Source organism: Nannospalax galili, unplaced genomic scaffold, assembly GCF_000622305.1.
Source record: "Nannospalax galili isolate Female #2095 unplaced genomic scaffold, S.galili_v1.0 scaffold1937, whole genome shotgun sequence".
In the NCBI taxonomy this organism is placed as follows: domain Eukaryota; kingdom Metazoa; phylum Chordata; class Mammalia; order Rodentia; family Spalacidae; genus Nannospalax; species Nannospalax galili.
Window position 1 is genome coordinate 18,799 of NW_008339340.1, and position 15,906 is coordinate 34,704.

Genomic DNA, 15,906 nt, shown 5'->3' on the forward strand with positions numbered 1-15,906 from the left:
TTGGTGGATAAAGAGGGGGCATGGGTTGATTTGCCATGGCTTGATTTGTGTGTGTGTGATGGGCTCCACCTGCAGCTTCCAGAAGCTAAGTACTATAATGCCATGGCACATATGGTAGGTTGAAAGGCCCTGGAGGCTCAGGCTTTGTTGGGAAGCAAGTATCTGAAATGTATTCAAATTCTGCTCGATATCCATTGCAGGTCTTATGGGTCTCCCACTGGATGTAAGCTCCATGAAGGCAAACATATGAGCATAGTATATTCAGAGCCTGTTCATTAGTTCTTTAAAATGTGACTACTACTCAAAAAACATTTCATCATTGTGGTGTTTTTCCTGTGATGTGCTAAGTCTCCTATCCTCCAGCTCTCATGTACTCTCTGAGACATTGCTTACCCTCTGTCCCTCAGCATCTGCTTCAGTGGGACAGTGTCTGTGACCTTCATGCTCTTCAGAGTTAGAGCAGAGCTGACAGAGCAGGATCCCATCCTTTTGACAGAAGATCCCCTTTGTCTCCTTGTGGGTCACACACATGTGCTCATCAGAGCCCAGGCACTTCCTGAGTCTGACTTGTAGTCTCTTCACAAGAAGGCTGATCTGAGGTCCTTCAAACACAGGGTAATGATCAGGAGGTTGGGCATGGTCCCAGGAAAGGCAGAGGCAGTTAATGGAGGGCCATGAATGTAGAAAGTCACAAAAATTACTATAAAAATGGGAAAGTGAAAGATGAAGGAAACAATAACATCTTTGTTCAATAAAAAGAAAATGCTCCTTTTCCTGAGGATGGAGTAGATTCTGCTATGTATTAATTTATTCACTGTTGATGAATAACCAAGGTTTATTTATGTCAATAGGGACTCAAACCAGGGTCCTGCGCATGCATGTAAAGGGCTTATCACTGAACCATATCACTAGTTAGAGTTTAGTAATTCTCACCAGTCTACAAAACAATGTTTAAGCATCCAAAACAAATGTCCCAGGTAGACTATATGAACCAAAGATGTAAAAAAAATCAGAGGCAACCATTCTATATTAAATGTTTAATTTCAATAAAATAGGTAACAATAAAGTAGGAAACACTTAACAGGCACTAAATACTACAGTATCGCTTAACTTCAACTGAGACAGGCTCCCTGAGCTATGGATGGCTTAGGGTACAGCTTGTCCCCGTCATATACAGCGAGCTGAGAAGAAAGGCCTAACAGGGAAATTGAAGGAGCCAGCAGGGTACCTCCATATGAGGGAATTCTTGTCTACATTGAAGAAACTCACACTTCCAAGGTCACAATCAAGGAACACCCCAACCTTGCCCAGTGGTATCTCCACATAGTGAGTAAGTGATGGGGAGGTAGTCAGGAGGCTGTAATGGTCGCGGTCTTTCACAAATACAAGAAGGAACATGTCCTTCAGTTCAATCAGTGGGCCACACCTAATTAACTGGGAATCTTTACAGATCCCTATAGCCCAGTCCCAAGAGTCGGTTGCATCCAGCTTCCAGTAATGTTTCCCATAGCTGAATCTCTGTGTTCCCCAGGAGACATAGTAGGCTTCATCAGAATTCACAGATGTGTCCTGGAGGTGATGTTTAAAGCTGAGTCGCTTCACATAATTAAATAGGCTCATCTTGTAATGGATCATGATTATAGTTTCCAAAGAAATGTTCACTGTGGAGAGAATAAAATATTTCACTTAAAATAAAATTTACATTTCTTAGATGAGAGATGGAAACACTGAATTTACAAAAGTAGGGTCCACATATAGTGGAATAAACCTGACAAGAATATACTGTGTTAAAGGACATGTGCCCTGCAACCAAGTCCATATCATTTCCTGGTTTCATTGCTCTCTTCATAAGATGTTACACATAAGATGTCAGTGGTGACCATTATCCCAGTTGATGTTATGATTTCTATCTCATTAATAATATTGATAAATAAGAAGGAAAAGCTGAAGGTGCATATTCAGAAGTGTTTCCCTAGCAGTGATTGACTCTTGTTAATTTCTGGCTGTCTAAGAGCTATCATTGGTTGTGAAGTTTTAATTCAGATGTTTATCTACCAGGGAAATAAAGACAATGACTTATCTACCACCTTGTTTTACTATAGTTCTCATGATATATTACTTTGTGCATTTAATCATTTTATGCTTTTTGTTTTGTTTTCTGAGACAGGATCTTGCCAGTGAGTCATGGCTCACATGGCACTTAATATATAGAAAATGCTGACCTCGAATTCATAAAAACATCCTCCTGCCTCTGCTTCCACAGCTCTGGGATTACCAGTGTGCAGAAGAATATCTGGTTTATATTTTGATGTTTTAATTTTTTATTTACTTTTATTTGGTGCATATGAGTGTTTTGCCTACACATATATAAGTGTACCCATGTAATACAATGCCTGGAGAGGCTGGAAGAGGGCACTGAATCCCCTGGAATTGCAGTTACAACTGTTATTAGCCACCATGTGGATGGTGAGAACTGAACCCAGATCTTCTGCAAGAGCAGCCAGGATTCTTTATCACTGAGTCATGTCTTCTGCCAGTACCTGTTGTATTTTTAATCTATGTAATATAATACACTTTAATAATTTATTTGCTAATATATTTAAGGAAATTATTTAATGATCTCCATTACTTGGCTTTCTGAATTTAAACTATAATGTTCTGAATTAATTTATAATTATCTATGTGTAATTGCACCACAGATATATTTTCAGCCTGAATCACATTATTGTGAGTGTTTATGATGTTTTTCTTGATTGCAGTTACCATGTTAATAAATATTACCACAAATGTGGAATTCTCTGGCATATGCTCCTGTCAAATTAAAGAGTCTAATGAGTAGGAAAGACACCCCATGGTTTAAGGGCACTCTCTGGTTATTCCAGCAGTGCTAATACTCACCTCGGTAGTGGTTAAACCTATGGATCAGACCAGTGATGGGTTTGGCACTGAGTGCTGGTTTCACAGGCTGGGGCATGCACCGTTGCACGGACTCACTCCTACAAGTAGAAGAAATTGATCTGCCTGGTGCAAAAGATGCCATCACAGTATCTAAGTTCAATTCCTGAAACCCACAGAGAAAATTCACATCCCAAATATCTCCCCTGAACTCCGTAAATGCATCATTGCACCTACACGTGTCTACATTCACACTCACTCCCAACAACACACACATACACAACCACAGTTATAATGGTAATAATAATAAATTTATTAAAAATGAAATAACTACTAAGCTCAGCAGGTTTCCTGATAGGGGGGTGAAACTCCAGGATCAGGAGACAGGACACATTCTTTACAATGGCCTTTCTGACTGATTTTCTTTCCTGCTACCAACCCAGTTCTCAATGCTACCTGCCTCTTTCATCTACTACCTGGGAAAAACACGGCCCATGAGCCTCCACCAGTGTTGATAAGTTTACAATTATAGACTTCAGCATCGATCCCCAAAGCATATAATACTTCAGTTACACATAGAAAGAAAAGAAAATTTGGGGAAAGGGGGAACAGAAATCACATATAAAAACATCCAAGTATGTTTGGTATGAAGGAGCAGGCCTATACTCCCAGTACTCTAGAGGAAGGCAGATAGTTGTGTTATCAAGGATAACCTGGTCTACATAGTGAGTTTCCTGGTGAGGCAGGGCTATCCAGGAGACCATGCCTAAACATAACATAAAAATACCCCAATATATGTCCACACAACAATTGAGTATTATCTTTCAAGTATAACTTCAATTCCCTAAAGAACAAGGTCTCTTTCATAACTCTTATGGTACCTTAGCTTGTATTGATGTCTAAACTCACCTTGTCAATATCTCTCCCAGATCCTGCAAAAAAAAATGGGAAAAAAGGTTAGATCTTTCCAAATGTCACCTTGTTTGTTTGTTTGATGAAAGTTCAAATAATATAAATTGAAATATACCAACCCGACCCACCCTATAAAATTTTTTATCTCTCAGAATGTCAGTCAAGCATGTATACAGAATGTTAATCTTATTTAATGAGAATTCTGAGAGTAATAGAAGGGTGACAAAGCCACGGATGACGGTTCAAGGCTTCAAACCCACAGCTGTCCCCACAGTGGTTTTCCTTGGGCTTTCCCATAAAGGGTAGTATAACCTTATTTAAGGGTGAGTCCAACCATGGTTTCAGCCCTGTGCTGTGTCATGTCAGTAATTACAGCATTTGAGAGGCTGAGGCAGGCATATTATTGTCAGTTGGAGCCTATCGTGAACCACAAAATGAAACCCTGTTTTCAAAATCCCACCTCCTAATGAACTCTAAAAAAGGCTTACAAAAAAGTGAAGGATATATAAACAGCTTTCCCCAAATCCCTGCATAATACCTGAGAAAAGACAAAAATGGCATTCTAGTAAAAAAGGAAGATTTACTATTTAGCTTTTAGAGAGGCAAACTCAAAAAAGAAAAATAAAAAGGAAATATCTGAAGAATCTCCTCATTCAATTCCATCAACTTTGAACTCTTTGATGATCAGGGTAGAATTTAGAATATTCAGAATATTTCTAAAAAGGAAACACACCCACCTCATATTGTGGGAAATATGAAAACCTATCTTTGGAATCCAGTCACAGAGTCACAGTTGTGGTCCCCAGTTAACAGTCATTTCATGCATCTTTCCATGCTCACCTGCAGCAGCTCCAGATGTGTTCCATGGTACATCGCCACCAGTTTCTGATACGTATCTCTTAGCTGATTCCTCTTTTGGACCATCATGGCTTCACTTTTTCTTAGCTTCTCCAAAATCCACTGGCTTTCATTTTTCAGATTCTTTATGTTTTGTTTTTCTTCCTCGAATAAGATTGGATGCAACTTCCTGTATTCTGTCCTGATCATTACTTCATGTAGAAACACATAGCCCTGCAGAGACATAGACATTCTAGATCACATTTGAGGATTTTTTCCCTTCTCATTTAACACTCATTCCTTTGACTGATACTTTCTGTCAGTATGCTGCATGCATTCTAAATTAATGGTCGTAGTTTTCATAAAATTTAAATTTATTCTTTGATCTATTTTGTTTCCAATTTAGTAACTATGTGAAGAACCAAATCCATGCTTTTCTCGAAACACTTTCCTCTATTTTATAAGTTCCTGCATCATATGAAGTAAATTTTTGATTGATATTTTATCTGATGACACAACTATGAAAATCTACAAACCAGCAATTAGAATTCAAGGTGTATTAGTAAAGGATAATGTACACTGTGCTGGACTGTCAGATAATCAGTCAGTTCCAAACTTCCCTACCACTCATCCTGACCATTGACTCTGCTCGTGAACTAGACTATTACATTCAGGATTGGAGGCTATCAGAAAACAACTTTCTGTTCACAATCCTCCATGTTCACAATCACAACTCCCTGTTCACAATCCTCCAGTCACGAATAATCAAGTTTCCAAAATGTCTATCTCAAGCAGATTCTAAGCATCACAGTGTCCTACCCACCATCCAAGCCAAGACTGTTCTTCTCTCTTCAGTTAGATTCCTCTGATTTTCTTGGATCTTTTTCCATAAGTGTGTCATTTGCTCTCGAAGTATCTCCTATAACAAACAATAAATATCAAATCCAGAGAAATAAAGGAAACCAGGTTTCAGACCTACACTGACAGAATCAGGAGGCATAAAAGAAAATTACTTTAGGGAGACTGTGGATCATGTTTTAGCAACTTCTGTAATTTTTAATATTTTATTTATGATTTATTTTATGAGTATACTGTCTCCAGGTATGTTAAGTGTAACCATGCCATGCAATGCCCTGGGATGTCAGAAGATGGTGTTGGATTCCCTGGAACTGGAGTTATGGATGGTTGCTATCCACCACTTCATGCTGGCAATGGAACCCAGGGCCTCTGCAAGAGCAGCCAGTGCTCTTAAAAGCTAAGCCTTCTCTCCAGCCCCAACTTTTGTATTTTTAATGTAAGAAAATTTAGGACTACAGAATAAAAAATTCAATCTAAATTTTGTTCATAATAAAATGTTAAGAGGCATGGCTACTTTCAAAATGGTTTGGTAATTTGAATCTTACTATGTGTCCCTAGATGGTTCTCTACCCTCTCCTGCTAATTCCAATGCACTTTCCACAATATATTTTCCAGTGTTAGAAAACAAATATCCTCTACAGGTGCCTTCAGCATCAGTGTCTTGAGTAGTTTAAGGAAGGCATAATAGAAACAGAAATGAGCATTAATGGCTATAAGCTTTGAGAAGGCAAGGACGCTTGGGCATTCTAGTCATAGCTTCTCCATCAGATGTATAAAAAGTGCCCACCACTCAGAAAATAATGGATTGATCATCATGATAAGTATCTTCCCTGTGATCTACTAAGTCTCCCACCCTCCAGGCTTCATGTCCTCTCAGAGGCACCACTTACCCTCTGCTCCTCAACAGCTGCTTCAATGGAACAGAGAGTGTGACTTTCATGCTCCTCAGAGTTGGAGCAGAGCTGACAGAGCAGGATCCTGTCCTCTTGACAAAAGATCCTCTTTGTCTCCTTGTGGGTCACACACAAGTTCTCCTCAGAGCTCAGGCACTTTCTGAGGCTGTCTTGTCTGGCAATGGACACTAGCTCTTTCAGAAGATGGTCGGTTCTGAGGTCCTTCTGCTGGGATGGCTCCCTACACACAGGGCACTGGGCAGGACGTTCGATGTCTTCCCAGGAGAGGCAGAGGCAGGGCCCACAGAAGCTGTGTCCACATCTTATGGTGACTGGGTCTGTTAAGCAGTTCAGGCAGATGAGGCATGTGAGTTCTTCCTGGAAGGCTTGTGACATATCACACTCCATTTCTGAGGGAGGAGAGGCAGAATTACTCAGTATTCTACTCCAGAGAGACAAACCTCTGCCCCTGCTAGATGCATTTGTCCCAGAGTTATCAGCTCAAGCTGGTGCCTTGCTCCTTTCTTTTGTTCAGTTAATTGACAAAAATAAAGTGGATTCTCCCTGTCGCTGAGCCAGACTCTTCTATTAGAAACCCCCTTCACTGCACAACTATGCTGGCAGAACACAAATTTCCTTTGCTGTCTCAGAATATTCTTCACATATTTCCTTAGTGAATGCTTGGGACTGATTTCTGGCTTTTAATGATTTTAATGTTTTATATATTTACTTCTTTTTTAAATGTATGAATGTTTTGCCTGCATGCAAGTTAACTGAACCCATGTCATGCAACTCCTTGGAGCCCAGAAGAAGCCGTTGGATCCGCTGGAACTGGAGTTACATTACGTGTCATGTGAGTGCTGGAAACTGAACCAGGGACCTCTGCAAGAATAGCCATTGCTCTTAACTGCTGAGCCATACCTCCAGCCCTTGACTTTTAACATTTTATCCTTTAGATTTGCACTGCCAACATCTCTGGTGAGCTTGATGCCTATATTATTTCATCTCTTTTGTTGCTACAAAACTTCTGACATGAATAAGTTCAAAAAGAATAGTCACAGTTCAAAGATACCATCCACCATGATGGGTAGTGAAGCTGGTGATCTTATTGCATATGTGATGAGGTACAGAAAGCATTGAAGGCCCACTGCACAGCTACTTATGTTTGCAAATTCTGAGACCTTTGTCCCACTGCATTTTCCCTAATCTGGATAAGCCCCCCATGTGCACAAGGGTTTCCATGCTAATTCTAAATCCCACCAAGTGGAAAATAAATATTAATCTTCCCAGGATCATTCTCTGTTCCAACTCCTCTGCTGTCCAAATAGGAAACTCCAACTTTGAGTTTATCAGATGATACTTTGAGGCCCAAATTAAACTCTCATGTCTATTGGACACTTAATCAGCAGGTGTCAATTTCCTATCCATTTTCATATCTATGCAAAAAAGCATGTTTGTATTGAGCCAGCTTTCTTTCAGATACCGAGAACTTTGGGCTTTGACACAAATGGATTCAAATGGCTCCAGCTGGTGGTTCATAAAAACCCTGAAAACTGAGAATGACACTCATTCCCAGTGAGAGCTGAGCAGACAGGTGCCCAAGCTTCACCTCCCTTGTCTCCTTTGATGGTCCTTTCATCTCATCTGATACGCAGCTCCTTGTCCTCAGAACCACCACCCCAACATAATTTTGAGCATATAAGAAGTAATGAAAATGAAGCTCTGCACTGCAACATTGCCTCGGGTTGTCATCAGAAGAGAAAAACTTTATGACATTTTTCAACATCATGTATGCCCTCCAGCCAAACTAAGCTGAGAATATTAGGTCCAGTCATTGCTACCAAGATGTTAACTTTTACAAAGCATTTATTCAAACTATGAAAAGATATTACTTTGTAATTCACAGCAGAAAATAACACCCTTTAAAATCCTTATTTTGTTGGAAATTTCAGTATGCATTTCTATACAAACCAAATACAAAAACAAATCTCTAAATTTTGGTATTTCCTTCAAACCATTCAATGCAATCTGTAACTACATGTTATAATTTCTCTTCTGGCTCTCAGAGCTCTCTCTCTCTCTCTCTCTCTCTCTCTCTCTCTCTGTGTGTGTGTGTGTGTGTGTGTGTGTTATAAGCACTCTTAGTAGAGGATAATGCACATATGCAGCACCTACAGAATTCAATGCTCCTAAATTATTTAAGGAGTGACAAATGCTCAAAATTAAAAACTATCTTGTAACTCCTACAGATTTCCTATAATACAGTCCACTAAGGAGTACATGAACACTAACCTAATTAATCCTGTTTAATTCCATAGTATACACCAACACCAAGGGAACAAATTGGAATAGAATCAATTTTGCTACTTAATGGAAACATCATTTCTTAGAAAACCCTCAGTTTGCTAATAAACTCCAAAGAGGAAAGTTTGCTTCATCTTGGGGAAGTAGCTAGATTTATTCTTGGATATATTGTCTACTCACCTGAGGAATGCATCTTTAGGCTCACCAACTTTTGCTAGGAGAAAATAATGGTCAAGGTCTGGATTCAGCAATCTTCTGAGCCTGAAGGTTTGGAAACACTCTGGTCTGAAGAGCAGTGAATGGCGCCCATGGACTGTCCTTATATTGCATATGAAGACCACACCCATTTCCAAAATTGATTGAATTTCCTGGGGTTTCCTTCCAGCAGGTGAGAGTTGTCCAGACTCAGGGACATCTGGGTGTGGCAACTCACACCTTTAATTGCTTAATCCTCCCTATTTGGAAGCAAGGAGGGTTGGAAAATTTTGAGTTCCAGGCAAGCCTAAGTTGCACAATTCCTGGAAAACTGCTAATCGTCAGTTTGCATTGGAAACCCAAAGAAGTGTTTCTAATATCAGTGAAAGAATGTAATAGCAATGCAATCAATGAGCTGGCCAGCAAGAGTGAAGGCAAACAGGCAAAAAATCAAAGTTTCCTTCTTTCTTCCAAGTCCTTTAATCTGGGCTACCACCAGAAGGTCCTACTCGCATTTATGATGGGTCTTCCTACTTCAAATAACCTCATCAAGAAAGTTCCTTATATGAGTGGCAATGGCTTAAACTTTAGTTGATTTCAGATTCTGATAAATTGACCATCAAGTCTATCCACCTAGTATCCAAGGAGATGTTTTTCCTTCCATAGTTTCTCAATAGGATTTTAGAAAGCAATACCAAGAATTTTTAAAAATCACATTGTGGAACTGTACACTCACTATGCAAATATAAGCCTTAGTTTCTACAGGAATCATCAACTGAAGGTGTGTTTTTGCTGAATGTAGCTAAGTGCATCACCCATGTCAATCTGTGGAGGCCAGCAGAGTGACAGACAGCCTGGAAATTGAGTTATAGAAGGTTCTTAGCTACTATGTGGGTGCTGGGAACTGAATTTGGGTCCTCTGCAAAAGCAGCCTATGCTCTTAATCACTGAGCCATCTCTCCAGCCTCACAATGATGAAATTTTGTTCTTCAATTAGCGGCTTAAAGTTTTGTTAAACGGGAGACAGATAATTCTCAACTTTGTAAAATAGCACAGCCACCTTTGCACACGTTGTGATGTTTTGTATAACTCACTCCTCTATCACCAGTATTCGTCATTTTTATGCACAAACATGATCAATATTCTAAGTTAGCAATATTCTAGCTCAGGTAGCCTACAGTATGACTAAATGCTGCAATAAAATAGTTTGCAATTTTCTTTTGTGTTAAGTATACTTAAAGTTTTCTCTCTTAGCAAATATTTAGTCTAGTATCCTTTAAATATGCACCGCAGGGTAACTGTGATTTATTTTGTTTAAAATTGTATTAGGCATATTGAATCACACTGTTGTAGTTGGTAAAAGAATGTTCATTCTCCTTACTTCATACAGTTGCATGGCATAGATAAAGACCAATTCGTTTTTCCATTTACTGTTGAGGTGTGTCAACAGCTCAAGGTTTGGGCTCTGAGTCATTATGAAGTGAGCATCATGGTTCTTAATTTCTATTAAGGACAGCTCATTGCTGTTCATAAATGTTTACTAGTGAAAAGTGTAAGCCCTGCAAATCTCTTTCAGCAGGTTTGTCAGAGGTCATTTCAGTTGACACTCCAAGCAGGCTTCAGCAAACTTCAGTTACTCTACATCTTTCTCATTATATAATCTAATGTGGCTTTAAATTTAGTTTTTTGTTTCCAGAGGCCATGGGTTGTAAGCTTTAGTTTCATATTGCATTAGTCTGATTTGACAGTTAAGAAGTTTTCCAAATCTGGAAGTGGTCGTTAGTGTTGTCAGCTTGACACAGTCTAGACTCACCTGGGATACGGGCCTCCGGGTCTGCCAGTGGGGATTATCTTGATTACATTAATTGATGTGAAAAGACCCACCTTAAATGTGGGTGGAGGAATCTCTGAGCAAGGGATCCTGAAATGTGTACATGAACAAAGAGATCTGAGCCGAACCTTCATTGGCCTCAGTTTACTTCATTCTTTTTTCTTTCTCTTTCTTTTTTTTTTTTTTGAGACAGGATCTCCATGTAGCACTAACCTGCAACTCACTACGTAAACCAGACTATCCTTGATCTCACAGAGATCTGCCTGCCTCTGCCCCCTCAGTGCTGGGATCCCTCAGTGCTGGGATTAAAGGCGTGTGCCACCTTGTATAGCCTTCCTTCCTTCCTTCTTATTTTTAAAAATACAATTCTCTTTATTTAAAATAATTCACATCCTCAGGAACATATAGAAAACTGTCATTAGTTTAACTTTAAATCTAATATATTTCTTTGTACTCCACTTTTTAAAATATTTTATTATTTTTGTTATGTGTATGAGTATATTGTCTGCATGTGTATATAAGTACACCCATGTCATGCAGTCCCCCACAGAGGTCAGAAGAAAGTGTCAGATCCCCCTGGAACTGGGAGTTACAAATGATTGCTAGCTGACATGTGGGTGCTGGGAATTGAACCTGGGTCCTCTGGAAGAGTAGTCAGTGCTCTTAACCTCTGAGCCATCTCTCCACCTCCAATGCTTCACATCTTTGAACTTAAAAGTATTATGCTGTTTTGTTGGTTTTAAATAATGCCCAATGATTTGTAGTTAAGAGTAGCTATTATTTTAGAGTCACATATTACAAGTAAAACTCACCAAAGAAACAAGAGTATAAAAGAAAACCCACATCACCTAGTCATCCTTAAGGGGAAAAAAATCTGCATTGAAAAACCCAAAGTCCACGTCTTTGCCCCTCTTTTATATTCCATCTCTCCAGCTGGTCAACGTGTTATTCTTAAACCAACAAACAATAGTGGGGCTTTATAGGTACAAAACTAAACAAACAACTTCAGCAAGATTACACATAAGAATCTCAACACAAGTTCAAATTCTATCATTATTTACAAAACGGTCTGATAACATATCTTGCCCTCCCCATTCTTACAGCTCTTGTCAATAACACTTTACACACAGATTTTAGTAATGGTATAGCACCATTTGGATATTATTTAAAATCAAGGATTCATTCCAGTCAGTTTGTTGATTCCTAATCATTTTCATGTGGATAAATCCTTGTACTGGACTTACCTGCAGTTCCATGGCAGACATTTCTGGGTCCAGCACAAAAGGCTTTGAAGTTACCAGTTATGAAGGACATGATGATGACTGAATAGTATGAGAATTTTCATGCCACAAAATTAAACAATTCTCCACGTTTGTACGAAGTTACCTCCATCTCATTTTCAAATGAAGAAAACACACAACATGTATTTCTACTGCCCTTCTTGATAGTTAATGAAATTCCAGTGTAGATTTCTTCAGGACATGTGAAAGAAAATACTTCTCTGCCACAGAGGCCCAACGAATCTGCTTTTTGTTCTGGAAGGAACTGAAGTGGAACTATACCAATTCCACTCAAATGATCTTTGTGAATTTTTTGCACAACTTTCAGTCAGAATAATTTTCACATCCAGCAAATAGGGTCCTCTGGCAACCCAATGTCTTGAATTTTCTGAGCCATGTTTCTTTCCTGCTATTTAAGCAGTTGATGGCTTCTGGGTGAGGGAGAGGTATTTTCTTCAGGAGTATGTCCAGTAGAAGTTTCTCCATGTCATGCTCATCTGAGTAGCACTAACAGGATTCACTGGGTTAATAAAAATAAGTAAATATAAAAGGACATGATGAATTTGTAGAGCGAATAAAATGGCAGCTTCTTGAAGGATTTGTCATGGAGGAGTGATGGGTAGTCTAATTTTTCATACATTATATAATTTTTTTAGTTTTCAAAGAATAAATAAAAACAAAACTCAAATATGTGTATTTTTTAAAAAGTCAAACTCAATAGCACTGACTAAACCAATTCACATGAGAAGTGAATTTCTGGTATGAAATGGAACTCTGCTATTTAGAGAGGTTAAGTGGAGAGAACCAGTGACTGGATCTGCTTCTCTGCAGTGAAAGAAGTCACTGGAAGAATAAAACAGGTACACAGTCTACATGGTAATATGGATAAACTGCTAGAAGCTGAAACTTCTATGAGAGCAAACAAATCCTGATGGGCTGTAGTACTGGATGAATTACCAGTGAGAAATATGTCCAGACCTTCCTCAGTAATAGTTTATATTCCAGGGAAGTAATTTTAAATGTATCTTGTCAGAGTTGTGAGGGAAGGGCATTATTCTGACTCTGTCCTTAGGAGTTCCTAGGGACTGTGATAAAAGTGTAAGAACAAAGTGCTTTGAACATTACAGGCTAAGGTTACAGCCACTATGGTGGTTTGAAAGAGAATGTCCTACATGGGCTCCAAGTATTTGGATGTTTGTCCCCAGTTGGTGGCTCTGTTTGGGGAGGTTTTAGTAGGGGTGGCCTTACTGGAGGGAGCACATCCCTGAGGGCAGTCTTTGAAAGATCTTAAGCCTTGCCAGATTTCCAGTCTTTCTCTGCTTCCTGTGCCTGCCTGAAGATGTAATCACTCAGCTTTCTGCTCTGGCCACTTCTGCCACCATACCTCCCCACCATGATGGACTGTAATCCCTTTGAAATCATAAGCCAAATAAACTCTCCCTTGACTCTCCCTTGGTCATGGTGTTTTATCACAAGAGAAAAGTAGCTAATATAACCAGCTCTAACAGCCTAAACTGAATTGAAATAGATACAATAAACAAATAGTGATTAGGAAAAATTTCCCTTCTTGTTACAAGCATATCCCATACAATTTCATCCATTTATATTTTTCACTGTGTGTAATGATTTAAAGGTCAATGATGAGGCCTGGAGAGATGGCTCAGTGGTTAAGACCGCTGGCTGTTCTTCCAGAAGACCCGGGTTTGAATCCCAGCACCCACATGACAGCTAACAACTGTCTGTAATTCCAGTTCCAGGGGATTTCACAGTGTCTTCTGTCCTCCACAGGCATTGCAAGACACAGGTACACTTACCTACATGCAGGCAATACATACATACACATAAAATAAAAATAATAATAAATTTTTTTTTTAAAAAAGGTCAGTGATTAGCTGTGTGTCTTCTGTCCTCTGTGGGCATTGCACGATACGGTGCACTTACCTACATGCAGGCAATACACACATACACATAAAATAAAAATAATAATTTTTTTTTTAAAAAAGGTCAATTGGCTGGGCGTGGTGGTGCACGCCTTTAATCGCAGCACTCAGGAGGCAGAGGCAGGTGGATCTCTGCGAGTTCAAGGCCAGCCTGGTCTACATAGTGAGTTCCAGGACAGCTGGGGCTACAGGAAGACCCTGTCTCAAAGAGACCAAAAAAAAAAGGTCAATGATTAGCTGTGTAGTTCATCTTAAACACAACTGTGCCTAAGTGTTGTAGCTGAGATGCAGCAAAATATCTGTCATATCTAACTCTAGTGTTGTTGATAACTTTGAATCTGGATGCTGTGTTTTTTTATTATAAAGTCTTTTGTCATTTTTAATTCCTCCTTGTTAATTTTTAGTCTTGAAATTTTTACAAACTTCTAATTACCAATGAAGTATAATATCAGAGAATTTAAACACCATGCTTTCCCTTACATTAAACATTATGTGTGTGTTGTGGGAGGGGGTTGAGCCAATGCATTCAGGAACTGAGTTGCTAGGAATTTGTCCTTGCAGTGATTTCTTTCAGGACAGCACACCATCTAATTTTTACTCATTCATCAGCAGTTTGTATTTAGAGTTGGATTGGCTTAGCACTTTTTTACATGTTCCCACAGAAACATTTTATTTTTACCCCCACTCCACAACTGTTATTGTGTGTAGGTGATGGGAAATTGTGTAAGGATACTCTCTGATTTGTATTAAGCCTTAATATCAGTTAGATACCAGTTTATGCTTCTTGGAAGTTGGCTTTATAGTATTCCTGTACTGTCTAGAAGTATAGCTCAAGATATTATGTGTTATTCTCTCTCATTCTCCCTCTCTTCCTCTCTCCCTCCCTCCTCACAACACACATATTCTCTCACTCTCAAACTTTGTTTTTCTCTCCCCTTTCCAAGACAGAGATTTTCAAAGCACAATGCTAAAATTTTCTTCTTCAATTATTGGTTTAAATTCTTCTATAACTGGCTCCTCTGGGGCCTGTATTCATCATTTTTATCACTCAAACAGCAATTAACATTTAAGTTTTAATTCTATCTCATGAAGCCTACAGTATATGGGCAAAAATGCTATGATACAATAGTTTTGTGATTTTCTTTTGGGGTAAAAGTAATTAAAGTTACTCTCAGCAAATATTCAGTCTATGGTCCCTTAAAAATACACAGCAGGCTAACTGTGATTTATTTGTTTTAATACACTAGTCAGATTTAATCCCGTTGTTGCAGTAGCTGAAGGAATGTCCATTATCTTTGCTGCATACAATTGCATGGCCTGGATTTAGAGCAATTTATTTATCCACTTGCTGATGAGGTGTGTCAGTGGCTCAAGGTTTGGGCTACTGAGTAATTATGAAGTGACCACCATTGTGTATACATTTTATTAAATAAGTGCTCACATTGCTGGTCATAAATGTTTACCAGTGGAATGTGTAAGCCTTAAAAATCTCTGTAGGTTTGTCAGAGGTCGTTTCAGTTGAAACTGCATGCAGGCTTAGGCAAACTTCACTTACCCTGCGTCTTTGTCATTACATTTTATATGACCCTAAATTGGGGTTTTTCTTCTGGAGGCCATGTGTTCTTAGTTGTGGTTTTATTTTGCATTTCTCTAATGTTTTGCAAAGTTAAGAAATTTTTCAGAGTCCTTAGAGGAAATCATTAGTGTTGTCAATGAATCACCTGGGAGATGGGCCCCTGGGCATGTCAGTGGGGGATTATTTTGAGTTCATTAATTGACATGGAAAGAACAACTTTACATGTGAGTGGGACCATTCCCAGACTAAGGAGTGGTCTACTCATAGGACTGTAAAATGGAGAGCAGGATTTGAGCATCAAGCACTCATTGCTCTCTGTTTCCTTGTTTCCTTCCTTCTTTTTCTTTCTTTTTTTTTTTTTTTTGGTTTGGTTTTGGTCTCCAGG

At 39.0% G+C, this 15,906-nt stretch overlaps 1 protein-coding gene across 1 annotated transcript; it reads right to left on the bottom strand.

The window, feature by feature from the left end:
- Nucleotides 1-1,167: 1,167 nt before the first annotated feature.
- Nucleotides 1,168-6,803, bottom strand: LOC103734787 (tripartite motif-containing protein 43-like). The gene is made up of 6 exons (XM_008833856.1): nt 6,393-6,803; nt 5,468-5,563; nt 4,648-4,878; nt 3,805-3,827; nt 2,899-2,996; nt 1,168-1,661 (listed from the first exon to the last, which is right to left on the bottom strand). The coding sequence occupies exons 1-6, from the start codon at nt 6,801-6,803 to the stop codon at nt 1,168-1,170; spliced, it is 1,353 nt and encodes a 450-aa protein (XP_008832078.1).
- Nucleotides 6,804-15,906: the final 9,103 nt, after the last annotated feature.

Coding starts and splice junctions, on each gene's coding strand:
- LOC103734787 (XM_008833856.1), bottom strand. CDS start 6,803: ATGGAGTGTGATATGTCACAAGCCTTCCAGGAAGAACTCACATGCCTC. Junction 5,564..6,392: donor CAGCTGTTGAGGAGCAGAGG/GTAAGTGGTGCC, acceptor TGTTTGTTATAG/GAGATACTTCGAGAGCAAAT. Junction 4,879..5,467: donor GAACAGTCTTGGCTTGGATG/GTGGGTAGGACA, acceptor ATGTCTCTGCAG/GGCTATGTGTTTCTACATGA.